A 26,795-nucleotide genomic window follows, 5' to 3' on the forward strand; every position below is an offset into this window, starting at 1 on the left:
GGCTCTCGCTCTATCTCCTTCTCCGTCGACACGACTGCTCCGAGAACGTACGAATCCCATCCGCAGCGGCGCGACAGTTCTGTTCGGTCACTGTGTGCGTCCTGTTCGGGTAGCAGAAAGATGGACTAATTTCTCCCGTAAAAATACTTCCCCCGGCGGTAGAAATAGTGAAAAAGTGTTGCCTAAACACTGCTGCAGGTACGTACAATGGAGGAGTATTGTTTTAGTGAATGGTTTCCAGTGAAATCGTGATTGTTTTATCGAGCGCGGTCGGTCGGTCTGTGTGTGTGCGGGATGACGCGTACCGTCAGCGAGCGCGTCCCCTGCATATTAGGGTGCTACCGCCGTCGCCGCTGGCTGGTGGCTGCTTCGTTATGGTTTTGTTTGTATTTCATGGCTTGCTTTTCTCCTTGGCTTCGCGGTGGAAATTACCCACCACGCGGAAATGGAGAGAGCCCCCAGAAGGCTCCCCTCTGGGGGAAGGCTTTACCGAATAGAAAGTGATCATTCCGGGATCCGATCATGGTGCTGCTGAAGGGGGTCAATTGAGTTTGTTTATTTTTAACCACACTCCAAGCTCTTGATGTCTTCCAATTTAACACCAAGCGGGCGGTTTGCTGGCGGCAATCTGATACATGCTACTTTGATTGCAAGCCTCCGAATGCTTCTGAAGTGTCTGCTGATCCAAGCCGAGCATAGATTGTTGAAACACGCGAAGATTGAGCGCAGCTGTGTGATTGGTCGGCGGCAAACAGGCACGCACCCCGGAGCGAGCTCGAATGATGATTGATACGCGCTTCGTTTCTAAATTTCAAGAGCACACACACAGTGTTTTATCATCGTTTTAGCCCCCGCAAGATAACCACCACAGACGCATCGTTCAATTCGCTATGCTCTAATATTTCCCCTCTCATGCAGCCAAGAATCGCCCGCTTCTTCGGACGCCCTAATCCGGCCTTTCCTCTTCTTCGCAGTTGCGATCTTTGCCACGGTCTGAAGAAACCGATAGCAGATAGGGTGGGGCAGCCCGTTGTGTATATGTGTGTAGAGAACGCGAGCGAATAATCAAAAATTCAAAAACCTCTTCCAACCGCCAATACCGGCGCTATATGGCGAGCGCGCGCGACCAACGGCGGGGTTTTTAAAAATGAAAGCAATCGTCACCCGCGATCGAGCTACAACCGCCGGTTGTGGAAGAAGTGGAAGAAGAAGTTTTCGTCCCGGTTTTTATGCTGTTTCTCTACACCGCCCGAGAGACACAGAGAAGAATAGCCGGTGACCGACGGTTAGGGCGCGTACCGATGGTGACGCACTTGTTTACGGGGTACCTATTTTTAACCGATTTTTTCATTTGCTTCTTCCTTCTCTCTTTCGCTTACGTATGATGTGTGCGTGTGTGTGTGTGTTGAGGCGTAAGAATTGAGAATAAAGTTAAGAACGGATGATGATGATGCTATGCTGCTGCACGCCGCTGCCGTTTGTGGTTTGAAAGAGAGAGAGAGAAAGGGAGGGAAGCCATGTAGAGAAGCCATTCCCTTTAAACTGCAGCTGTATTTTAATTCGCATAAAACCAGCCGCTCTAATGCCCAGGGGAGGGGTAGTGTTTGTGGCAAACGAAGCGGAAAGTGAAGAGGGAATTTTTAAAAGCAGACCAACCACGCGTGTTTGTTGCATGCGGCCATCATATGATCGGTAGGGGTAGAACGCATTCTTGAAGGCATTATTTTTTTCGGATCAAATTGTTGGTCATTGGGTTGGAAAATAATTTCATTTCTTGTGGTTTTTAAATCAAATTGTTATAAATTATTTAATAGAAGGGCTGCTTGCTGTAGCAGCAGCAGCATGCGTAATCGAAACAAGGTACAATTGTTTACATTAAACGCTCCTCCACGGCGTCCAGGCATGAATGGTTGAGGGCAACGCATGTGAAGTGTTAATTACACATCGCCTACTTTGGTGTGCGATTGTGTTTTGGCGGGCTGTGTGGCGGGATGGTATGGTGGGAGATATCCACACGTTTGGAAACCACCGAAAGCGCGCCGGTTATCGGATTTCAATGTCAATATTCTAGTATTTCTTGTTTGCAGGCGAACAGTGGTGTGAATCGGAAACAACACGTCTTCTTAGATCGTTGTGTGGAATGATCGAAGCATATATGCGCCTCCCTCCACCAAATCATTTGTGTTGGTGTGTGCGTGCTCGGGTTGCTACGGCAGCCATGGGCAAGTGTGTGCTAACCGTACCAACGTGATCATACGTGTTGTGTTGAATTATTTATCTATGCTTTTATGCGTGCTCGCAAAAGGTCATTTATGAGCTTATCTTTATGGTTTCTTGTTTTTATCTTCCCTTTCAGATGAAATTGAAGGTCAGGTAGAGTTAGAGCAAGAAACAGAAACCTTCCCAAAACCTCTCCCGGAGAATAGTTGTGAAATAGAAGAACAGCCAGTGCGCGATCATGTCTCAACCACAGAACATTGGCGATGTAATAGAGACGCGGCGGCGGTCGCGCTCGAAAACTCCCGGCACGATGAACCTGCGCGTCAGCTCCGACCGTGAGTTGAACGGTTCGGAAACGTCACCTGGGCGAAAGGTACGCAAAGCGCCCACGGTCGGCATGATCGAGGAGGAGGCAGCACCATCACCTGTTGCCGCCGCCAGTCAAGGACGCTCCACGCCGGTGCGTAAGACGCGCGTCGTCACATCCGACTACTCCTCCGAGGATGTATCGCCGGACCGGGCTCGACAGGCGGCAACGGCGGTGGCTGCCAATGCACAGCTCGCCAAATCGATGGGCCAGCTGACGCAATCGTCCGTCACTACTACCACCACCACAATGACCAGCACGGAACAGACCACAGTCGTGCTGGACGGTGGTAAGGAGAAGGTAACCAAGACGCAGACCGTCACACAGACAAGCAGCGGAAGTGCCGGCAAGGAAGCCCTTTCGACTTCACCGCCAAAGAAAGAACCCGCCAGTGCTCAGAAGTCTCAGAGTAGCACAACAACAACCACCACCAGCAGCAGCAGTAACAGTGCGGCCAGTACCACCACCCGAAGTGGTAAACTGGTCGGTGCCGCCGCGACGGCGGCCGCCGTTATACGCACCAGCACGCCCAAGAATGCCGCCCAAAAGATGGCCCCGGCGAAGGTGATCCTGACGCCGGAGGAGCTGCAGCAGCACGCCGCTTACAAGGAGTACCTGGAGGCGGGCGAGTACTGGAACAAGTACCCGAAGACGGACTACACGTACTCGGAGCTGTCGCCGCATCGGCGCGAGGTAGCGCCCGGGCTCGTGGCCATGCCGAACATGTCGCGCCCCAGCCTGAACAAGCACGCCGAGCGGGTGCAAACGATGATCCAGCGCAATCCCGAGCAGGAAGCGTTCATACGCGAGCGCTACACTTCGGCCCGCTCCAGGCTGGTGCGGTCGAACCCGTACGACTCGCACGACGAGACGGATGAGTTGATGCAAAGCAGCAAGAGCATTGGCGTCCATCGGCAGCAGCGGGTAACGATCGAGCAGCGCTCGATCGTGAGCCGGTTCTTCCTGTCGATCGTAACGTTCTTCTTCACGTGTGTCGATTCCGTGCGCAGCGTGTTCCGCCGGCGGGACGAGCAGCAGATGTACTACACGAGGATCGAGGACGAGCGAGGTACGTGTTGGGAGAGAGGGAGATTGAAGCTTTTCGAAGCGGAAATGCTTACTGTTTCTTTCTTCGTTTTAGGCTTCTTCAGTCGTGTGTACGGTTTTGTGACGTCATTCTTCGTTAACGTATTTAAACGCATCTATTTGCTGATCTCTTCCGTACTGTTTCTGGACGCCTGGTTGCTGCAGACGTCGGCCGCTAACGCGGAACAGCAGAAAATTGGCCAAAAGAAGCGTCGGTTCTTGCTTTTTCTGTTGGTTCTGTTACCGTTTTTGCTGATTGGAGGTAAGTTCGATTGAAAAGGGTTCCTTTTTTCTTTGAAAAGTGTCAGGCTCATCCAGCAAATAACATGATTATCACTTTGCACTCGTCTTGAATGCTATTAAACACTCGAGTTTGACTGTGTTGCACACATTTGATTCGATTTTTTATAATTCATCAATTTGTCTCATTAGTTGTGATTTGGATGAAAGGTGTGTTTTGTTTGTCAAGTAATTTTTCTAACCAAATTCTTTCTGTCGCCTCCCCCTTGCCCTTCTTTTCATACATACACTCATCTCCCTCGTACAATTCCCCCCTTCCTCTCTATACAGGTACGCTTCTCTATCTAGATCCTTCCGCGTTGGATACGATTCGCGCAAGCCTTCCGTCTGAATTCCCAGACCTACCGGAACTGAAGCTTCCGAATCTTCCAAGCCTTCCGAGCCTTCCGAGCCTTCCGGAACTGCCGGAACTGCCGAGCGTGCCGCTTCCCGACGTCGAGTCGGTGAAACAGTACGTGGGCGACCGGTGGACCGATTTGTCCGATCTGACCGGAACCTATTTCGATCAGCTGAAGCTTGTGTCTCAGAATTCGGTCGATGCGGTGCGCGAGCTGTGGGGAGCAGGAGGGGCCGAAGAAGAACCAAGTGCCTAAAACAACAGTGGTCGTGTGTTAGGTCGTGTAGTTGCATTTCTTTTTCTCTCTTTCTCATGTTTCGTATTTGTTTTGCCATTTAATGCTTTTTCTTGGCTTAATTATTTAAGGTTAAATTTACGGCTTACAAGCGAATTAGGGCCAGTAGCATCGATATCCACCCTACACCACCACACGTATGCCATACTTTTTTAATGCGAGCAAAATAGTAAGAGTAAACCCGAATTCTTCATCATCACGCCACGATTTAAGCAGATGAAGCATTATCTCTCTTTTTTATAAGTAGTGTTCTTGTTTTTCGAAATGCGATTAGATATCGTTTTATTGTATTACTGCAAACACAATATCATTTTTGCCGTTTTAATTAAAGTATATTGGGGAAAGTATAACTCAACAAGAAATGGAAAGTCCCAACGCACTAAAACCCCATATTTTCTCACGTAAGAGAATGGATAGAGGAACAGGATACGTAAAAAATCACCCCGCAGGAAGAAAGCACTGCAGTGCACTTTTTTTGTTTTTCTTTGTCGAATCTAAACTTAGTTAGTGTTTTTTTTTTCTCTCCACAATGCTTTGTTTGTCCATGAATGTTAGGTCATTGTTTAAGATGCACGTCAATTAATTATAATCCTTCACCACGGAACGGATAGAAAGTACAGCTGTAGTAATGTTAAAATAAAGAGCTTCTTACGGACGGAACTTTTTTCCCTGTCTGTCTAGAGATAAAGAAACAAACAAAAAAGCCGTTTTCGTGTTCCTTAATTTAGCAGAGTTTAGCAAAGAAAGTTTGAGTAAAAACAAAAGGACAGCAGCAGGGAAGTTATAACACAATGGACAGGTAAGCATTAGCATTTCCTTATTTGTTTGTCTGTTTGTATTCTTTTGCACCTTCCTTTTTCACTTATTTGTTTTGTTTTGTTCTGTTTTTAGAAAGTATTTGTACTGTTTCTTTCTTTCTTTTTCATTTGTATTTGTTACGCGATGAATGTCCGTCCTCTATCCTTCTCCAATTTGTATCTAATTAAAGGGTGATGAATAATGTTGAATGTGGAGTTTAATAAGAGAACGTTTTGCAGGTGTGTTTGATGTTTTTTTTGCGGTCTTGCTGGTGGTTTTTGGGGTAATTAATGTTGACTATTGAATAACAATTAGGCTCGAATGAACGCGAGAAGGCTCTAGAGGGCGACATCCATCATTTCTAAAGCTCCTTTTCCACTTCTCCTACACTCCTTTCTATTTAAAATTAAAATATCTTCAATTAAACAGTATCTAACGAACTATTTACTCTCATTCCAGCCTACCTATTAGCGGACGAGGATCAAACGATCGTTCTGCCCGCATCGTCACGTGCCACGCTCGCACTCTCCTCACTGTCCCACATTCTGCCATCAAACATGAAACACTCGGAGCTGGATATGGAATCGCTTTACCGATACGTCAACGAAAGGAATGCAAACTTCCGCGAAAAGATTCTATCAGCGTCGTCATTCTTGTCCGCATTATCCCTACCCTTCGGTTGGCTCTCCACAAGCATCACCTTCTCATGGCCATGGTCGTGGACGGGAGGCAGAAGCGATAGCAACTCCCGTGAAACAATCCGCAACACCCTGCAGCGTACGCTTAGCAAGAAGGAGTTCGAAGAACTGATGCGCCATATCGATGCGTACATTGATGGCATGATGGAACAAAAGTTTGCCTCCAAGGTGGATGAATCGGAGCGGCTGCGAAAGGCGACGGAACCGCCCCAAAGGGAAGCAATTACTCCAGAAATTACCGTACATGTAGCGCAGGTTATTGAGGAAAGCTTAAAATCGTACAACTATCGTTTAACAGACAGCGATGTTGATGCGGTGGTGGAAAGGGTACGACAAACGCTGCAAGCGTCCTACCCGCAGCTGTTTGAAGAGGCGTCAAAGAAAGTAGATTCAAATGATACCCCGGAAGGTGGTAAAGTGGTGCTGTCGAGCGAATACCTTACCGAGATCCAGCGCCTAGTCGAGCAGCACATGACAACGGTGCACAACCATCACTACGCCATCAGTGGATCGCAGCTGGAGGATATTTTAGCGCGTATACTCTCCTCCGACAAGCTGAGCGCACTAATCGATCAGCGTATCGTAGCCAGCAGTGTGGCGGAGGCGCAAGATCGTGCCGCTGTCGATCAGCGTCAGCGCGAAGCGCTGGTGGACGATTTGCGCAAAGAGTTGAACGATATTAAGGCCCACTTTAGCGAGCAGCTGCTGAGCAGCAGCGCGCAGTGGGAAGAACACCTGCAGCTGGTGAAGCAAAACCACAAACAGCTCGAGCAGCAGCTAAAAGCGTACCGATTGGAGAGCAACGAGCTTTACCAGAAACTGCTGGCTGATATTGACAATCGATTAAATGCGCACAGAGAGGAAAGGTACGAAGGTGTGAATAAGGTGATACGCGAGAATATTATCACAATTTTGGGACTGAACGTAAAGCAGGACATTGCCGACGGAGATCTGCGTGCGTGGATAAACGGACTGTTCGTAGCGCGTGATAATCTCGAGCAGCGGCTGGAGGAGATTCAGGCGAAGGTGAATGTGGACGTTCGGGAGGAAATCGACCGATCTGCGGGCCGATTAATGCTGGAGATAGGTGAACAGATACGGGCCGAGATGATGGTTCGATTGAGGGAAGAAATGATGGCACGGGAAGCGGAACTCGCTGCCAGCCATAGCACTGTTACTACTACTACTACTACCTCAGAGAGTAAAGCATCTTCCGCTGGAGGACCGGATGATCCGGATCCGGCCAGCTCCTCCACCTCGTCCAATCTAACCGAGGACGATGTGAAGCGTATCGTACGTGATGCGCTGATCGTGTACGATGCGGACAAGACGGGCCGGGTAGACTATGCGCTCGAATCGGCCGGCGGACAGGTGCTGTCGACGCGCTGCACAGAAAGCTATCAGGCCAACTCGGCCGAGTTTCGCATATTCGGCATCATCCCGATCCCGTACTCATCGAACACGCCGCGCACGGTCATTTCGCCTACGATGGAACCGGGCCAGTGCTGGGCGTTCCAAGGTTTCCCCGGCTATTTGGGTGAGTTGGCGGAGAATGTGTATACTCATAGCTATTAGTTCCTTTTGATTTAGCGTGCACAGGTCGATAATTGTGTTAGTTCATTATTTGTTTCCCTTTTTTTATGTTCCTTTTCATTGTTTCATCTTTCTATCTTATTCTGCTTTTGTTTTTTTTAAATATTTTTATGTTTTTGTTTTGTTTTTGCTTATTTTTTTGTGGTTTTTTCGTTTTCATTCACGTCTTGTTTTCTTGTTATAATTTTCCTATTTTTTTCACGCATTATTTCTCAAAAATGCATTTCACATTTCCCCTGTCCAATCGCTCTTCCACCTTTTGCTCATTTCTTCTCTTCTATTTCTAGTCATACAATTAAATACCGAGATAATCGTGACTGGCTTCACGCTGGAGCACATTTCCAAACTGCTTGTATCGAACGGATCAATTAGCTCAGCCCCGAAGCACTTCACTGTTTGGGTAGGTTTTTACTAGTGTGTTTCGATATTCGAATCGATGTTTCGGTAGTGTTGTGTGCTTGGTTTAGAGGTTGTTTCTTTGCCGAAGAAGATTGCATGATTCCAAATTTCTAACACGTTGTTCCATAATTTGTGAAGCTTTCGTTGACCATCTGCCGTTTCTAAACTTTCTTGCATGCCGTGTAGTGTGTGTATTACTATCTAGTGTATCATTTATTTAGTAATTCTTTTTGTGTCTATTCCTCGCAACCGAAAATAGGGCCTGAGGGCACTGAACGATCCCGAACCTGTCCCGCTAGGCAGCTACGAGTACCTGGACCAGATGGGCAGCAGCGTCCAGTACTTCCCGGTGGAGAATAAGGACTGGACCGAGCCGTTGCAGATTGTCGAGCTGCGCATTGAATCGAACCATGGCAACATACACTACACCTGCCTGTACCGGTTCCGGGTGCACGGTGATAAGGTGTAATCGGTTGTACGAAAGGAAAGGGAAAGGGAAGTTAGAAATGCAGCTAATTGTAGAAATTTGCTAGTTGGGAAGGAAGTGTGGGGGGCAATACTTTTGCAATTGATTTACCATATTTATTTCTCCGTTAGGGGGAGGATGAACGCTGTTTTTAGTGTGTGTGTCCACGTCCGTGTGTTGATTTGTACATAGTTTTGTTTGATTGTTTCTAGTTAGTGAATAATTATTACGTCCTTTTTTACAATTACATCCTCTTTAAGCTACACGCTTGGAAGGGGAGAAATTATACCATTGATTACAGTTTAGAACACCGTTCTCCCGTTTGAGTTTTCTATCGTGAAGAATAGCTTTAGTTTAGGTGAAACACGGTTTTTGATTCTTTTTTTTCGTGTCGAATGCGTTAGAAAAAAGGGAAAGCGTTTGTTTAGTTTTTTTATAATCGCGATATTGTTTAATTACATTTTGTATAATACCAAAAACTTAATTCAGCACCGATAGCTACACTCGTATATTACAATTTAACACATTGCTTCTTGTTCCACTCTAACTGTTCCATTTCCGTCTTTGTCTTAGAAACGCCATTTCCACGCCATTCTTCCTTTCGAATAGCGAGTGGAAATGTGTGTTTACTGACCTTTAACCTTTAACTGTTTTCAACTAATGAACTTCTAAGTGTTTCCATTTAGTTTCTATTAGTTTTTCCCTAACCAAAGGTATTTTTTCTCAATTTATAGTGCTTTGAAATCGTCTTTTATTTGTTCTATTCTTGTGCTTCATTTCCTACTAATTTGTGTCCGTCAGCAACTTCATTACTTAATTAGGGATATCGTTGTATTCAGTATAGACTCGGTCATTTTTTAAGTTTTGTTCGTGCGTTGCCTATTATTGTACTAAAAACTGTTTATTGTACTAATGCCTTTTTTTGTTTTTGATATTTAGAGGGTAAGAAAATCGTTAACAGTTAGGCAAGAGTAGAGGATGGGGAGAAAAATCAAACTACCATAGCTTAAGCTCTAGTCTTTAGTAAGAAGAGTGTGTACATCCAATTCAACTAATGAACCAAATTGCGAATTCAATTTAGATTAGAACCACCACCAGCTGCCTTATGATAGAAGCTAACCAATAGAAAGAAGAGAAGAGAGGGTCCAAATGCTTCATAGAAAGGAGGGAAACAAACAGTCGTTTCGAAAATAATTCATTCCAAATTAAGAAAATGGTTCGTTTTGATCACATTAGAATGTTCTTTTAAGCCAATCATCATCACATACGTACATTGAAAATCCAAACAAACAAATGGAGGACAACATTCGGTTAATAGAAGTTTTAGTACAAATCAAAAACAAACACCTATGGAGGGAACAAGGAATTTACTGGTTTTTGTTTTCCGTTGTTTTGCTGCTTGCCTCGTGCGTGATCAATCATTAGTATTTCAAGCATAATTTTGAACGCAAATCCTGTTAGTCAGACTGTCTGAAAGTGTAGGAGACTGTAATTGTAGCGAAAGATAGTAAATGGAACACTTTAGAGACTAAAAATCGCCATCACTAAAAATAATAATAAAAAGAACGAAAGAGCATTGTCGTCAGAGTGGCGACTGGGAAGACAATTCTGCATAAGAAAACAATTTGAAGTTAAGTTTCCGTTTTATGCTTTTTTGAGAAATTATCTTCTATCTACCTTACCCTCTTTTAAACAATTCCTCCTTAATGCAGCTCGTTTTATTCTACTTTATTTGCAGCAATTTTCTTCTTCTACATTTACAAAATCAATGCTCCCCGCTAATGAAGGGAAAAACGCTAAAACGCTCGTGGCTATAAGCTGAGAAACAAAACAAAACAGCAAAAGAGCATGCAGATTAAACGGAGTGCAGTGGAAGCGGTGTCTTGCAATGAAAACAAACAAACAAAACTAACTACACGCGTCACCGCCGCTGCCGCTCGAAAGCTTGTGCAGTAGTAGTGCTCGGTTCCCGCGTTTTACCTTTTCTCCAACCCACCGCCTCCCCGTCCAAGTGTATAATCCTCGAGGGCACTTGAAGAAGAATAATTGCGATGCGGAACAGAACGGGCAATCCGAAGCAGATGTAGCAGCAGCAGCAGCAGCTCCAGCGGTGGCATTTTCCAGTGGTTACATAGCTGTTACTACTGCCCGCCCTTTTTGTAAGCGTGGAATGCACTTTCTACCCAGGAAAAACACACACATACACGCACAGAGAGTGCACAGTTAATTCCTAAAGCGTTCCCTTCGCTCGTTTGGAGCTGACTTTGAGCTTACAAAACGGTTTTCCCTATTTTTGGTATTTTTTTTCCACTAACGTTTTTTGGTGAAAGAGAAAGAATAATGAAAAGTGAGCTTTAACCCGCCAACCCCATCCGTGTGGCGAAATTGAACGCTACTCTATTAACGGGCTTGCTGCTGCTGCTGCACGATAATGCACGACCGGATACGCGAAGAAGATGGTTTTTGGAGTGTAGAATGAATATTTAATTATTCAAATGCTTCAAACGATTAGCTCGGCTGAATCCGGGGCACGGCGCAAGGCCAACGAAAGGAACGAGTTATGCAGCTGCTGCTGGAAGCGCTTTCCCTTTCCGTTTGCTTTCAGCGGAAAGGATCGCTGAATAAATTTTAATTATGGCTTCCCATCATTCCGGGAACATCTCGGGTGGCGCTGTTGGAGGAGATGCATTGCTTCCCACGTGCGGGATAGTGCATGCAACTGGATTGTCATTCTAAGAAGCTTAGTGAACTTACAGTACCACTTAGAAGTTTAAGTGAATTCGCAGAATTAGAGGGGGGAAAAACCTCTAAAAAACGACCACGAAAAGCATAAAAGAATTGATTTTTCTATTCCAGTTCAGTTGTTTTGGTGTGTGCCTCGGCACTCCACTATAATGACGGTATAGACTGATCCGACCGAATTCCGCAATCCTTTACATCGGCATCCCTCTATCCTGGTATGGGAACAGGGAAGATAAAAGAGCGCACAAAAGTGCCCAAAGTGGAAAGGAAGAGGAGTCACAGTTTGTGTTGGAACGATAATTTTCCATTCGACGGACGGACGGCCATCGATAAGTGGACGCAAAGTGGAACGAAATATGCATCAACATCAAATGAAATATTCATTACGCAAAGAGTCGAAACGAGACGAGGAGAAGTCACTGTCCAAACCGAGAAACCTTTGAGATGATGATGAAGGCCGGCTGACGTTAAGAACCTGTTCGGCCAGAAGAGGATCGGCCTGAGTGTGTTTTTTGAGGGGGATTGTAAGGTTTGACCGCGAACCCGCCGGCTGCGTTGTATTGATGAGATTGGCTTTTATGTGTGTTGAACAAAAGCCACACGACAACGGATGCGGATTTTCGATCCTTGGGCCTTGTTTTCCCACGCACACACCGAATTCCTGAGAACATTGGGGGAAAAAAGGACTCAGGAGAGAGAGTGGGTTGGCGTTCCGCGATTGAACAATCAATATCATACTAACTTGGCTTATCATCGTTTTAGGATCGTCGCCATCATCATCATCATCATGTTAGTGGGTGCAGTGAAGCGTTTCGAGCGAATCGAGAGCCACACAGCTGATCGTTAAGCGGAAACGACGACCGCGGTCCACGTCGAGTAGAAGGACACGGACTATTAACTCGCTGAAAGGATTATACCATGCACACACACACACACACAGATGGGTTCGGATCCCATCGGAGATACTGATAGATGATTAGATCGAAACACAGGCGGACGCGCAAGGACATCCGACCCGAGCGCTTTAAAATGTTGTCGATGCTGTACTAGAAACGGAACGGAAAAAAACAAGGATATAGCGGTAAAATTAACGCAGAAGAGAGAAGCATCCTTCTTCATCGCTTCCTTCCACTCCTTCACAGTGCGTCTCGCTGCACAGCAGACTGATGTTATTATTTCGGAAATTCAAATTAGCTTCGCTCCCGGCTCGACACCTTTAAAGCACAACGCTTGCAATGTGAGGGATAGCTGGCGCGAGGGGCTCGGTGTCGGGGGGACGGTAGTGAGCGACAGCATAACATCAATTAATGCTAATATAATTGGTCCGGAAGGAGGACGACGTGCTGCTGCTGCTGGCAGGTTCGCCCCGGGATCACTGAAGAAGCGCACACCACAGGGGGCGGGGGGGAAAATTCCTTTACGCATTTATTATGAGGTGCCTTTTTACACCACCCGGCGGTCTGCTGTTGTGTTCCCATTACCCATGCTACGGTGCGAGAGTGGTTTTATTTTCAGCTTCTCTCCTCGTGGGTTATTTGATTTTAACGACCGGAAGGAGCTGGCCTGGCTGCCCAGGGGGTGAGTGCTTTCGGATAGTGTAAATGGATTGAAAATGGATTGAAAATGCATCCAGGAATGAAGGTGGTCCATGTTCTTGGAAGATCTTAAATTTTATAATATTTTCAATATTTTGTTATTTTACACCATTATCGGTTTTAGTTTCACTGCTGTGTCGAATGGTAGCATAGTGACGCAAGAAACTTAAAATGAGCTTATAATAATAACATTTTCCTCTTTTTCCGCTTCCAATCCAATGCCGTTGCTGGTGTATTGGATGGTTGAGCGATAGTTAGCAAATAAGATTCTGCTGATGCTTGATAGCAAATGTGGAAAACCAGCGGACGCGAGAGAGAGAAAGAGAGAGAGCAAGGATACGTCAGGTGGAAATGCTTTTTTCCCCTTTTTCGGTGATATCATTCCCGAGCAAGAGCCTGTGAGAGAGAAAGAGAGCGAGAGAGCGCGAGAGGAGTGAATATTTTCTCATTTTACAAAAGAAGAGTTAGCCCGACCGACTCTGGCACTCTTCTCTTAGGATGTTGAGGAAACCGCGAGAACAGGTATGCGTGCGGTGTGCGTTTGTTTTGTATCGATTTTTCCTCCATGTCTCTGAGAGAGAGAGCGAGAGAGAGCGAGAGAGCGAGGGAAGTTCCATTGGAGTGAAAGTGACGGAGCGCATGGTGGGGAAGGGTAAGCAAGCGCCTGCTGCGATGCGTTTGTATGTGTACGGTGGAAAGCAGAGCATCACTATTCCAAGTAAACGTCGTAGTAATGGCATTAAAAGGAGACAGTGTAATATGGGAAGGAGTTAAATGGACAAAAATTTCGTCCTTTTATAATTGTGAAAAGGGTTTAAGAAGGGTTTGCATGTAATGAAAATAACAGCAGAAAAGAGATTTTTTTCACTTTTAATATTTCAAAAAATGGGAATATCTTTCATGGGGTCATTTGACCCCCAAAGACGGCGTAATGAACTGCGTAGTGTCGGCTACGAGCTCTAACCTTCTCCCTCTCTTTCTTTTCACAGTCCTATCCACAGACACACACACACATATAAGCATCGTGTTGGTGTTGGTGCATTTCCATACCTGCTATGTAAACAGCGCGCGCGACCGCCGGCCAAGGGAAAATAGATTTCCTCACCGATCAACACTTCTCCAGGTGAGAACACGCGCGTTTTCACTCTCCACATCTCTCTCTCGCTCTTTCTCTCACTCCCTTCACTTTCCTAATCGCTATATCTCGTTCTATCTGTCGCACAGGTATGGACGGTTCTCTCTCTCGCAGCACGATAAAAACGGATACAAACGCGCGTTGCGTCACGCGCACTCGCTCTTGCTTTCTCTCGCTCGCTCTCGCGCTCTCCGTTCTAAACCGCGCGTTGCGTCGCGCCTTGACAAAATACATCCCCGACGGAAGCCAGACGACGACGACGACGAAGATTGTCAGGCAGGCCAGGCAGACCCCAAACGCATTAGCTAAGCAACCTTCCGCGCGCGTGTGTTCGCAGTGTATGTTTTCGCGTCCGTATCGCAGGAAGCACAGCAGCAGCAGCAGCAGCGCAGCTCATCATCATCACACAGTCGGCTTTGCTGTATTTTGTTGTTGTTGTATTGGCGTCTGTGTGCGTGCGTGTGTGTGGTCCCCAACGTCGTCGTGGTTTGTCGTTGTCAAAGGGTGGTGGGTTGCACTGGTGGGGGCGGTGGGTGGAAGTGGGTTGGACACGCAGTTCAAACATCCGGGCGGGTGCACGGACGGACGGACGAGGGTGCTACGCTCTTCCCGTCGCTCAGCGCTGTTTTCGTCCTTCAGACTTGTAGACGGTGTGCGTGCTTGTGTGTGTGAGTGTGCGGTGTACATGCGTACAAGCTGGTGCGGTGCTGTGTGAATGTGTTGTGCGTGTGTGTGCGCGCGGTGGAGCCGTCGCCGTCGTTTGTCGTCGCCTGCCGTGTTTTTCCACTCCAACTCCCACCGTCGTCCTGCGTGCAGTCGCGTCGGTGAGGCGTAGAAGAAGCCAGAGCCAGTGAAAAACAAACAAGCATAAAAAGTAGGTAAGAAATGTGTGTGTGCGTGCGTGTGGAAATTGTGAAAGCGGGAAAGGGAGCAAGTACAGGCCACAGACGACCGTTTTTTTGAGTCCTGTCGCTCGTACAAGAGCTGTTATTCGTGCAAGAAGGCATTAGAAGGATTTAAAACCGACGCCTGCTATGATGATTGTCACGATCTTCTTGACTTCAAAATGTCTTTTAACCTGCAATGTCCTTTTTAAGCTTCATATGTTCATTAAAAAAAGGGAAACATTCCTTTACACACTCAACTCATACGGACCAGCACGCCAGCTCCGTGTGTGTCCGTTGTCCACTGAAGTGAAACGAAAAGGGGAGAGAGGGGGGACGCTTTCTGTGTGCGTTCACTTCATTAGTCCAGTACACCCTCGGGCCCGGGCCGTTGCAAACGTCCAAAGCGAACAAAACACAACCCACATTCATCCAAGAAGCCTCTGACCTCAAACGCAGAGTGCTGCCGGCGTGTGTGTGTGCGTGTTTTTTGTTACTTCTCGTTCAACCCATCATGCGAAACCGGCTTTCAAGAGGGCGGAGACGTTGTAGGAGAGAGAGAGGGTTACTCCGGGTCAAAAACGGATAGGGGGCAGGGCGACGGTGTAAGGATGCTCGCGCAAGGATCGTAATCAAACAGCCGCGGGCCGTTCGAGCAGTGGAGTGACCAGTGCTGTGTGTGTGTGTGTGGTTGTGTTTGTTGTGCAGTGTTGGAATTCTGTGTCTTTTTTTGTAAAGAAGCGTGTCCTTTGAGTGTGTGTGAAAAAGAAGTCTGTCTGCTGTGAGTCGCTGGAAAGTGTAATTTGGCGAAGAAAAACGGCATCCTTTTTCAACAAAGCTTTTGCTCTCAGAAGTGCAATATGTACGCGGGTGTGTGTGTGTTCGTTAAAAAGCCCTAAAGCCCCAAACAGTTCTCATGTCTTCCTTCCATTCCATTTTTCAGGCTAATCGTAGTTGACGTGTGTGTGTGTGCGTTGCCAGGCGATGGGAAAATGGGTTTAGAGTTATCCTTTTCGTTGTTTTTTTTTACGGAAAGTGACAATCACGCGAACAACAGCGCTCGCACAAACACACAAACACACACACAAACACACAGTTTGTAAAGGAGAAGGATACGCGCATCCTTTTTTCCTGGAAAAAGGGGGCCAATTTTCCGATGATTCCGACTCTTTCAATCTTTGGTCCTTTGGGCGCACTCTCTCGCTCTCTCTCGCTCCCTCTTGGCTTGAGAAGATTGCATGAAAAAAGAGAGAGCGAGAGAGCGAAGTGTTGTGCTCCTTTTTCACAGACAAGAAAGAGAGTAAATGTGTAAAACGTGTGCCTGTATGTGTGTGTTGTGTGTGTGTTGATGTGGGAAAATTGTGAACCGAGCGCAGCAGCACCACCGAGCGTTTTCGAGGTTGATCGAGCATGAAAAGAAAAGCCTACTACGACGAGCCATTGGGGCAGGAAGGGAAGCGAAAAGTATGAAGGTGGCTCATCCTGCTACCCCGACCGGGGGTGATAGTAGGGAAAGGAAAGCCCGTCCCGTTTCCTTTGTACGTATGCATGTGTGCGTAAGTGCGTGTCGGGACGAACAAACACACACGTGAAAGTGAAGGTGAAACGTAATCCAACCGGAAAAACAGCGTTCGAGGAAAAATGGAAAATGGGAAAAGTGGAAAAAATGAAACGAGTGCAACTTTTGCCCTAGTGTGTGTGTGTGTGTTGGTGTGTATAAGAACACAAAAAAACAGGAATAGGAGTTTAAGCACTGGAAAAATTGAGCGCATGGGAGATGGGACGGTCGGAAAAGAGGATGGAAAATGCCAACCCTACTACTACTGTAGGCTTTTCATTTCGGGGCCCGGTGAAAATCCTTGCGCGCAGCCAAGTGTAAATATTGTGAACCCCGGAGGATGCCTGTGGACGGTAGAGAGTTTCGTCGTTGCGTCAAACGCTTGGCACTTCGTTTTTGTGTGGTTTTTACTTAGTGTCGTCGTTTGTATTCCATAATTAACACATATTTTGCACAGTGAGAGAGCCATAAAGATGGATAGAAGGTGTTGATCAAGAGGAAGCGACTTTTTATTAGTGATCGGATTGCGAAAACAACTCAAATCAAAGAGAAGTCATCGTTCCCAGGCTCTGCAAACAGATCTACTAATCCGTTCCAAGTCAACAGCGTGTGTTTAAGAGCGTTACTCGAGTGCTTCAGTTGCCAAGGTTGAATTGTGGGTAGCATTTTTTGAGCTCCAGTTTTTGGTATCGTGTGCTGCGTTGTGATAACAAACCCGCTCGGGTGTTTCCTGGAAGTAACCATCATCTGCCCACGAAAGCAGGAGCATTGAAAAGGGGGTAGTAGCCACTCACAAGCACTAACCACAAAGCCACAATCTCTGTCAGTCGTGTTTGGGTCCTCCTCTCACACACTCTGCCCCGTACTCAGCCTATCCCTGAACGTGATAATACTCAGGGTTTTCACTCAGGTTGGCAACCTCAATCCGTACTCCTCTTCTATCAGGAAAATGCATCTTCTTCTTGCTCAAAAACTTCCCCGGAATGGCATTTGCCTACGGGATTGGTTCTGCAGTCCCTGCAGAAAGGTGTGAACTGTTTGTCTCCCGTTGTCAAACGGTGTGCGTGCAGTTTATTTTATCGACACGGCTATTGCCTTTGCCGTTCGTGTGATAAGACCAACACGTGCTAAATCGAACCCAGCGTTTGTGCGTGTGTGAGAGTGTTTGTCGACGGTTGGTTGGCAGCTGTCTTTACCGCAGAGCGTACCAGCGTCACTCTTAATCAGCGTGAAAGTCACATTCCCTGCTGCATTTGTGGGATTGCCTCGCTAGCTGCCCTAACCAACCTCCCTGTTTTCTTTCCATTTGCTTTTTGGTCGTGGACGTCAACGGGAGAAGGTGCGCTTAGCTATCGTTATCAGTTATACACACACACACACACACACACACACAAGCACACAGATACACGCACAACATTCAAACAGCATAACGGCACTTCAGGGAGCCACAGCCGAACGACCAAATCCGTCATGCCGACGTGCCGATAAGCTGCGCCCAAGATTTGAAAAGGGATTTTCAGACCTTCGCCACGCTGCCGGGGGGTGTCTGTCTAGGTTTTCTTGTTTTTTTTTTGTTGTTGTTCGGAACGTCCGCATTTGGATGTCTAGCCCGCACAGCGTCGTTGGGAGTGCCGAAGAATTCCTAATCCGTTGACGGTAGCGCTGTGTATTGGTGTGTTTCTGGCAAACTGCTAAAGCTGTTTTGATGTTTAACGCACGCGGAGAGAATACGGCAAAAAGCCCACGAAGGGCTTATGACATTTGTATTCACGGGAAGGCTTATGCTGCCATCACTGATGGTATCCACCTTCACGTTGTGACTTTTTTGTGAAGATTCAAGTACCTGGAGTGAATGGTTTTGATGAAATACGCGCTACTGCACTACTAGTGGTGTTATATTTACATCAATTATGCGACTCGCTGCCTATCAGAAGAAGCATAACACGGGTGCAGAAATGCTTATGACTAATTTGGGAAGGTGTTTGAATTAGCTGGAACAAAAAGACTTTGATGTTCAGGAGTTACTCAACCAAGGGAGGAATGAACGGCATCTAATCTTTTGACATTTTCACAACATAATGAAAATAATGATTCCGAAAGCATGTCGTAATACGAGATTTGTAGGGGCTTTGGCAGCTCCTAGGAACTTAATATTGACGCCACCCCCTGCCCAGCAATCCAACAGTTTACACCGCACGAGACGAACCCACTGAACCCTGGCCTCAGACAGTCGTCTATCCTGAAATACACCGGAGCAAAGGCTCTAATGAAAGGCTCGGATATTATGTATCACAGAGAGGAGGGAATCCAATTTGCGGTGTACATATCTGGTTCCTTTTTTGCTCACATACCGCCTGGTTTGCATTCGCCATATGTCCCGTAGCAGCCTATCAGAGGTTGGTGGAGGTCAGTAGGATCAAATCAAATCTATATTTTTATCCTCTTTACGACTTCTCGCTTCCCTGTGTGGAGTAGAGTAGCCTGGTGTGGTCCCAGTTAGTTTTGTTGTAAATAATCTCCACTCAGTCGCACTGAGTGTGCTGCAGTTAGCTCGTACCGATCCGATTTGCCAAAGGATCGAATCCCCGGCGTGAAAAGGGGTTGAATTTCGCCATTCCCAATCGCGCACTCCCCAGAGTGTGTCCCCTTCCTTCGTAAAAAGAGCCATACGGATGGTTTGGAACTGTCGGTGTATGTGTTGTATGGCTGGGATGGCCCGCAGGGCGTTAGCAAATGCAAATCTCCTCATTTCGGACTTTAATGCTAGCTCCAACCCCTTTTTTCGTGGCGACCTTTACTCAGCAGTACCCACTCCTCTGCATGCATAATTGAATTATGGCAGTAAGGCTATCCGGCTGACACTCTGCATAGGAGCTCCGGTGTCTTTGAGTGTGTCCCGGTTGCTATACTACCGAAACTATTACCAGCAGGGGCTCTGCCCACCACGACTACCCTGATTGACCTTACTTTGCGAGGGGAGGGCCGGTGTTGTGGACGAATAAGCACCAGGATTGAAGTGATATATCTGTCCATCCTTCCAACGGGAGGGGCGATGGGGCGTTGTGCGAGAAGATGGCTGAGGCTTCCGAGCAAAGGCACAGCCAGCAGTGTGTATAGCAGCAGGTCTTTTGGGTTATATACGCTCTAATTAAGTTATTGGATTTTCCTCCGAACTCCGAAGGGCAGAGCAGGTATGTGGCTCGTTTGTGTGTGTGTTTGTGTGCGTATCAAACCTACGCTGGATCTTTGTGGCCGATGCGACCATAGCCGAGAAGCTTTCTCAACCGTATGGACAAAATTGTGTGAGTTCTGGTTCGATAAATCTTGCTGGGGATGGATGGATGGATGGGACAGGACTGGGGCAGGAGTAGCATGTCACGATGGACAAATTAGAATAACTGGATCATCTGCATAGCTGATTGCAGATGGCCGCAACCGAAGCTGTGTTGTGGTGTATCTGGAATATCTTCAGTGTAGACCACTTCGACGTGCGTCAGAATGTCGGTGAAGAAATTTCACAAACTTTAGGTTGGAGTTTAGCTCCCTTTGCTTTAATAACAACATTTTGTCGTGCACATTGCATAACACTAGGCGCTTTGGTAGGGCTTTTTTGTAATCTGAGTTGAAAGTAGGTAAGCCGCTTGTTGGAACGTTTAGCATTTTTTTGCCTTTCTTCTTGATGTCTGTTGTCTGATGGATGATTATCCGCTTAACAGTGCTTACGATCGATGTACACAATTGGACATGATTTTTTGCTGCATGCACTTCAGGTGCTGTGCCACCTTGACACAATATCCATGCCCCACAAATCGCACACTGTTGTTTTCTTGGCAATATGGACAATAAAACACAACAGAATGTTCTGTGACAGTGGCAAAGAAAACCTGTTTTCCCTATTGCGCTGTTAACCTACTTTGCCCTGTAGTGTTGCACTGCTAAAAAAGGGACAGTTTTGCCGGTTTTTGTTCCAGCGACCCTATTTTCCTAACGAAATGTCAACCGGCAAGTCCTGCAATCGCTATTCATATTGCGATCAAACAATGCTGCCCTTTTCCCTTCCCTTTTTTGCGCAACAATTGCGCACACTGTAAGACCGCCGAGAGGTGTACAAAAGTGTTGCTGCCCTCCGTCGTGCGAGTATAATCTCCGCCGTCATCAAGAACCTTTCCTTATTATGGAGTCGCCCAAAAATAGAAGAAAACACTCACCCCCTCGTGTGTGTCGGTGTCGGTCGGAGGGTGGCCTTTTCAAAAGGGAAGTGCTGCTTACTTCGCAACACCTTCGCACACCACACCGACGGACCGACAGCCGAAGCTCAAGGATGTTTATTATTTATCGAGAAACACTTTCCGCACTCCTCCTCACTCCCGGTAGAGCGCACCGGTGGGAGCGATTCTCACTTGCCACTTGCGCGGAAGAGCTTTCACGACCCTCGTCCGCTGCTAAATGAATCATTGGCCGTGGGGAAGCCGGGCCGAGGAAGACGTTCCAGCACAATCCTTCGCCCTGCGGTTGCTGACAGCGCACAAGAAGCCGCGAACAGTGCAACATGTGACGGCGAAAATGGTCTGGTGGGGCACCGTCCGCTCATTTGTCTTCCGTCCGGGGAGCGCTCCACTTACGATTGTGCTGTGGAGCTCCTTCATTTCCTGGCACCGTGTTTTGCCGCTCGGGACCGAAAACTTTCCTTCCCTTGCTTGCTCGGTCCCTCCGTATTGAGCTTCTTTGTTGCTGTTTGTCGGTGTGTGTGTGTGTGTGTGTGTGTGTGTGTGTGTGTGTGTGTGTGTGTGTGTGTGTTGCGCGTAATCAGTGCAGATGGGTCGAGAAGAGGAAGATTGCCCTTGGTCCAGAGACTGGTGCTGGCTGCCATTGTCATAGGACCACCAACGTTTGCCACCCGATTGCGTGTCTATCTATGCGGCCCCTGGCGGGAAACGGCTGTGCTCTTCGTTAGCACTCCATTTGGGTCATTTGTGTGGTGGTGGTTGGCGCTGTATATAATGTCGCTCCAGCACCAGCACTCAGCGACACTTAATAGGCTCAACAGAGAATGGAGAAAGACGTACGTACATATTCAAATAGTGTGGCATTGCTGTGGAAAAGCGCACACACACTGTAGATACAGTATCAAGTCAAAGTTTTAGGTTTAATACACTTGTAAATGCATATAAAGAGGATGCCTTTGCTTATCATACATGAAAAAGTACCACTTGTAGTGCACATTGCATAATGTTAGGCGTTTTGAAGGAAACATTGAGCTCTTTACGGTTGAAAACGTTTTTATTAATTTAAAACAAAGTAATTGCATTCAACAGAAACAATTGTCTGATGAAACGAATGACAAATGGATTCGCTGAAATGTGAGAAACGGATTTTATTGCTTCAGATGAACCGGCTACAGCGTAATTCGACGAAGAGCGCATCAGCGCTAGCACAAATCAAACCTCATATGTATGTGTGCGTTCGTTTTATTCTTCGTGGCGATTTAGTTTGGTCTCTCGGGCAGCTCATTTGCTTTGCATTTTCTCTGCGCGTACAATTGAATCCACCCATCCAGCCCTCTCCAGGAAAATCGGGGAATGCCTGCGAGTTTCGAACCCGTGTCTTGCCTTGTCCTTCCCGTTCTTGACAGATCTGTTTTTTCCTTTCTTTCCCTCTCTCTATTTCTCGCTGTGTTTGGTTCACTCATCAGCACACACACACTGTCCATCTACTATACCCCGCCCCTCTTCTCCTCCCCCTGCCATCCATCCGTGACCTACACTAGCGAAAGTAGGCCGTGCGCTGGCCCGCGCACGGTGGTCGTATGTCATAGCGAGTGGTACAAAATCTAATTATACCTAGTGCACTAAAAATAGCTCCCAACACCGTCGACCACACACCCGTCCGGCCACTGCCACCACACTCGGCTCCGTATCTTATCCGGGGTCGTACGCCAGGGTGGAGAGATAGTGCTTGGGAGAGGGGGAGCAAGGGGAAGAAGGTGATAGGAAGTGCACCGTGCGTGCACCATAACCTCGGGCACGAGTAGCGCACGAGTTTTCCACCATCACCACACCATCGGACCCGCGTATCGCGTTTTATTGATTCGTGGTCGCTCTTCTCTCGTCTATCTCTCGCACCCGGGGGGCGAGTTGTTTTATTTTGTTTTTTTTTTTGTTGGTAGGCTGGTCGTGATCTACATTTTCCGCCGAAAGATGGCCATTGGCTCACCACCAAGTGCAGTGTGCAGAGCGCGGAAAGAGAGCGAGCAGGTGATGGTGGCGAGCACTTTGCACTCAATTTCGAAGCAGTCGAGACACTCAACACTTGACGCATGTTCGACCCCCATTGGAAAGAGAGAGAGAGAGAGAGTGCGATGAGTGTGAAAAAGGAAGGGGAGAAAAAACATACCTTCACACACATACACACCGCTTCAGTCGCTTCCGTTAATGGGGTGTTGTTTGCACAAAAACCGGATGGTTTGTGTTAGATTTCACATACGCTCGCGGCCGTGTCTGTGTGCCTGTGGTGTGTGCGTGTGTTTGGTGGACCGTAAAAAGTAGGGGTGAGACGCGCAAAAATGGTTTACCACTTCCAATCAGGGTACGCTACGCACACCCAATAGATGCGCCCCAAACACACATGATGCAAAAAATGATGCCGAATCGGTGATGATGTCCCGAAAATAACATTAAAGTGCTCATCTACCGCCAATTTGTTTTCTTCTTTTGTGTTTGCATCGGCACGGCCACCTGCTCCACATCAAAACGGTGTCTGTTTTTATCAGCTTGAGCGGTTAACACTGTGTTGGGTAACGCTCTATCAGTGTATCTATCACCGTGTGCAAGGGTTGTGATGGCGATGAGACTCGCTTTGGATATCGATTACCTTGGCCATGTGGCCAGGTGTACCAGTGTTGGCTGAAGGTTTGTAGGCAGGCAAAACAGCAGCACAAAACCACCAGCGATTTGTGTTGGCAAAAAGTTGCTAAGTTAAGCTAACTTGCCCATTCATCCCGACGTTTGAAATGGAACACACTTCCATGGAAGTGGATTGAAGTTATCGTTAAAAATGAAGCAACTTCCTGGAATTGGAACTGCTGCTTCCTTATTATGCTGGCAACTTTTGGGCTTTGATTTATCTCGTGTTTTTTGTTGGGATGGTCCTGTATTCAAACATTTCCCGGAAGTCGTCAACCAAAGCCAAGCCGTTCCCAGGAGCTTTCCTTTCTGATACAAACGTCAGGGGCTTGTGTGAGAGGCAACCATGTGCTTAATAAGATAATATTGTACAGCGGAAAGCATAACTTTAGGGGTTTTTTGTTGTTGTAACAGCATTTAGCTGGACGCAAATAGGCTTGTTGTGTTATTTTTTACACCTTTTTAGTTTTCTTGCAAGCAGCTGTCACTGCGGGCGAAACATTTGGGATGGAAAACACAAACCTCAACATTTTACCAAACGTCAGAATGCGTTTTTCGTGCCTCCGTGAGCTGTATAAACATGGATTTTCTGTTTTCTTGTTCATGCCTTCTTTCCCTCGCCCTATCCCTATTTCTTGTGCGGTTGAGCTAGGACTGAAGCTTTCTTTCTGCTCATGCTTCACGCCAGTGTGACGTTCGGGGATGCATCAGACTCCCCCCACTGTACAAACGCTTCCCAGGAATTCCGTTTGGCGGCTGACGTAAGGGTGCAAAACCCTTTCGGACTGACGTGTAGTAGCGCGCACACACACGTCATCGTTTGGAGATGATAAATATTTAAAGAATGTGCTCCTCTGCCGCTCTCCGTTTCCGTTGTTGCGGGTTTTTTGATCCTTTCCTTGGAAAAAAAAACACAGTAGTGTACCGCATTCATGGGGGGTTTGGATTATTTCGTTCGTTTTTTTTCTTCGCTCTTTTGCTGCAGCGCTGCTGTCGCCCACAGCCCGTAGCCCTTGTTGGGGTTCGTTGACCTTTTGCTGTGTGTGTATTTCCCCGTGGTTAGTAGAAGCCATTTTCATGATTTGCTTTTGCGCTTGAAGAGCAGGTGGAAGTAGTTTCATTCGCAGAATGAACTTTACCAATTGCAAGAAAGCATGTTGTTGCTTCACTCTCAACAAAGGGGGGACTTCATTTTTCACCAAGCAGGCTGGTTTGTTTTTCGCTGTAGTTTAATGACGCTGAAAAGCAAAGAAAACCCTGTGTCCTCTGTGATGCCCTTATCGCGTGTACGCCCACAAGAAAATGCGAATGGAAAAGAAATATGATGAAAAATGCTTTCCCCATCGGTGGTCGTCCAGCCTACCCTATACCCACACAGCAAGCGGAAGGAAGTTATCACTCCCGATACAGAAACAACAACGGCTGGGTTGGCTTTCTTTGTGTACTGGCCGTTTGCAGCAGCTGGGAGGAAGCCGAGGAAAGCTTTTTTTAATCCAACAGGCTTTCTCCACCCGGCCCAGCCCAACCATAACTTCTTATCAAAGCCGCGTGTGTCGCGCGCGCGTCCGGGGAATACAACGGCCCGGGTCGGGTTGCTGGTACCATTGCGTGCGCTACACCCAACTTACCGCTGGCACTCCTCTCCCCTTTTTTGTCGTGCATCCTTTTCCAACCACCAACATGCAAAGGCACGTGCGCCCACACTGAAGTGGGAAACTGAAATCAAGAAGAGAAAAGCAGACGGAGCAAAGAAATTACACGGAAAAAGAGCATTCCACGGGTGTTGTTGTGGCGGCCATCGGATTGTGTCGCTTTTGCCGTGAGTTCGAGCACCCCCGCCCCGGGGGGGGGGGCTAGAGGAAGGAGCTATTTTTCTTTTCTCTTACACACCCCAAATGATCCTTCCGGCTTTTCCACCGTCACACCGGAGAGACGTTCACAATCTCGGCATGACTTTATCTTCCTGGGGATGATAAATTATTAATCCATTCGAGGGGTGTTGGGATGCTGTTGGCACCACCCTTTACCACCACCACCCGCTAAGCTGAAATTATTAGTACCGGCGGGGTCATTTCCACCCAATTGGCCCCTGCATGCCCCCTTAGGCTCCGATTGTCGTTTCATCGCCGAAGCTTAACGATCTTTCTGCTGTGCCCGTGGTGCCGTGGAAGCGTGAAGGCGATCGTTTGCCCACGTACCGATTAAACTGTGCAGCTTTCAAAGCTCGCTAGGATGGAGTGGGGGTAGGAATTTAATCGATTTGAAGCCGAGACGCGCTGGCTTTTGTTACGCTGTTTGCTGGAGAAAGAAGTAATCTTACGCGTTTGCAAAATAATTGATGATGTTTGCGCGGGGAGCTTTAACAGGCGTGCTGAAATTAATGTGAGCAAAGTAGGAAGTAGTAACAGTTGGAAAAGTGTTGCTTTCGTTCGAGACTTTGAAGCAAAATCGTGAAGTACCATGCGTCTCCATCATGCGGCACACGTGGTAAGATTGATTCAATTGATAGAAAATAATACTTCTTTACTCGTGGAATGGTATAATACCTGCATTAAATAGAAAAAGAATCATTTTTAACACACACCTAAATAGAAAGTTTTGTGGAAATACCGTGATTAAAAGTACGACATGGCAATACGTAAACGACAACCAATTCAATCAACCTGACGAGACACGAGCCACAGTCGTATTGATTTTTCCGAGTGTGTACGTATTCACACACACACACACACCGCTTGTGCCATTTCGATGGCTATTGTGCGTTGTGTTTGTGCGCCTCATCTCGTTGCGATCTTATAAAAGTTCTGCGTGACCTTCTTTTTTTCCTCCTGGTACTTTCGCCCCTTTTGCAATGCGCGTTCCATCATCATCACCCTGCTTCTCCCTTCACAATCTACACCTTTACCACACCGGTCGGTCGGTTCTGTCTCCCCTTTCTCTCACACCCATCAATCACGGGACCCCTGGGGACAGGGGAGAGTGGACAGAAAATTCAATTAAATTATCGCAACGCAATGATTAATTAATTTTCCGGGCAACGCACGTTCGGCATTTTGACGGTGCCGCGCTGCTATTTTCCCCGTTGTTTGTGTGTGTGTGTCAACCAGTACCATTGCTGCAATCCTGGTACATGAGAGCCCGCCAGAAAACATCATCATCATCATCATCCGCTCTGTGAACAGTGACGCTTGAGGCTTCTTTTTTTATTCCGTGAGCGGATGGTGACTGTGTTGTGACGAGTTTATTGCAGCAGCAGCAGCAGATTGCATTAGGTGAAATGAAGGCCAGCGTGTGGAGTTCGCTCAGTCCCGGAAATGGGAATAACAGTTACTAAAATGCGGCGAGGCAACAACACTGGTCCGTGGGCTGTGCGTTTTGGGGGGGGGGGGGGGGGGGGGGGGCGGCAACAAAAAAGGGTGC

General features: G+C 47.2%; 2 protein-coding genes across 9 annotated transcripts in view; both read left to right on the forward strand.

Annotated features, from left to right (window-relative positions):
- The first annotated feature begins 41 nt into the window (after positions 1–41).
- On the forward strand, positions 42–10,180 carry LOC1269858 (klaroid protein). Of its 2 annotated transcripts, XM_061642571.1 has the most exons (6): positions 42–198; positions 2,357–3,656; positions 3,729–3,935; positions 5,863–7,638; positions 7,982–8,094; positions 8,353–10,180. In XM_061642571.1, exons 2-6 carry the CDS (start codon positions 2,459–2,461, stop codon positions 8,560–8,562), a joined length of 3,504 nt encoding a protein of 1,167 aa, XP_061498555.1. In that variant the 5' UTR covers positions 42–198; positions 2,357–2,458; the 3' UTR covers positions 8,563–10,180. The 2 variants fall into 2 exon arrangements, with proteins under 2 accessions (XP_061498555.1, XP_061498556.1); XM_061642572.1 differs by lacking the exon at positions 7,982–8,094.
- A 4,077-nt stretch (positions 10,181–14,257) lies between these two features.
- The window catches only part of LOC1269853 (putative uncharacterized protein DDB_G0271606), a 78,968-nt gene continuing 66,430 nt past the window's right edge, over positions 14,258–26,795 (forward strand). For 2 of the 7 annotated variants that reach the window (XM_061645499.1, XM_061645500.1), the window contains exon 1: positions 14,560–14,905. The gene's annotated coding sequence lies outside the window, so the exon portion shown is untranslated. Of the gene's footprint in view, positions 14,539–14,559; positions 14,906–26,795 lie in introns of those variants that run through there. The other 5 variants (XM_061645496.1, XM_061645495.1, XM_061645497.1 and 2 more) reach the window with 5 other exon arrangements.

Source organism: Anopheles gambiae, chromosome 2 (genome assembly GCF_943734735.2).
Source record: "Anopheles gambiae chromosome 2, idAnoGambNW_F1_1, whole genome shotgun sequence".
Taxonomy (NCBI): Eukaryota; Metazoa; Arthropoda; class Insecta; order Diptera; family Culicidae; genus Anopheles; species Anopheles gambiae.

Excerpts from the sequence above, each read along its gene's own strand:
- LOC1269858 (XM_061642571.1), top strand. The coding sequence starts at position 2,459 with ATGTCTCAACCACAGAACATTGGCGATGTAATAGAGACGCGGCGGCGG. Across the intron at positions 3,657-3,728 it reads GAGGATCGAGGACGAGCGAG|GCTTCTTCAGTCGTGTGTAC; the intron begins GTACGTGTTGGG and ends TCTTCGTTTTAG. Across the intron at positions 3,936-5,862 it reads ACCGTTTTTGCTGATTGGAG|CCTACCTATTAGCGGACGAG; the intron begins GTAAGTTCGATT and ends CTCTCATTCCAG.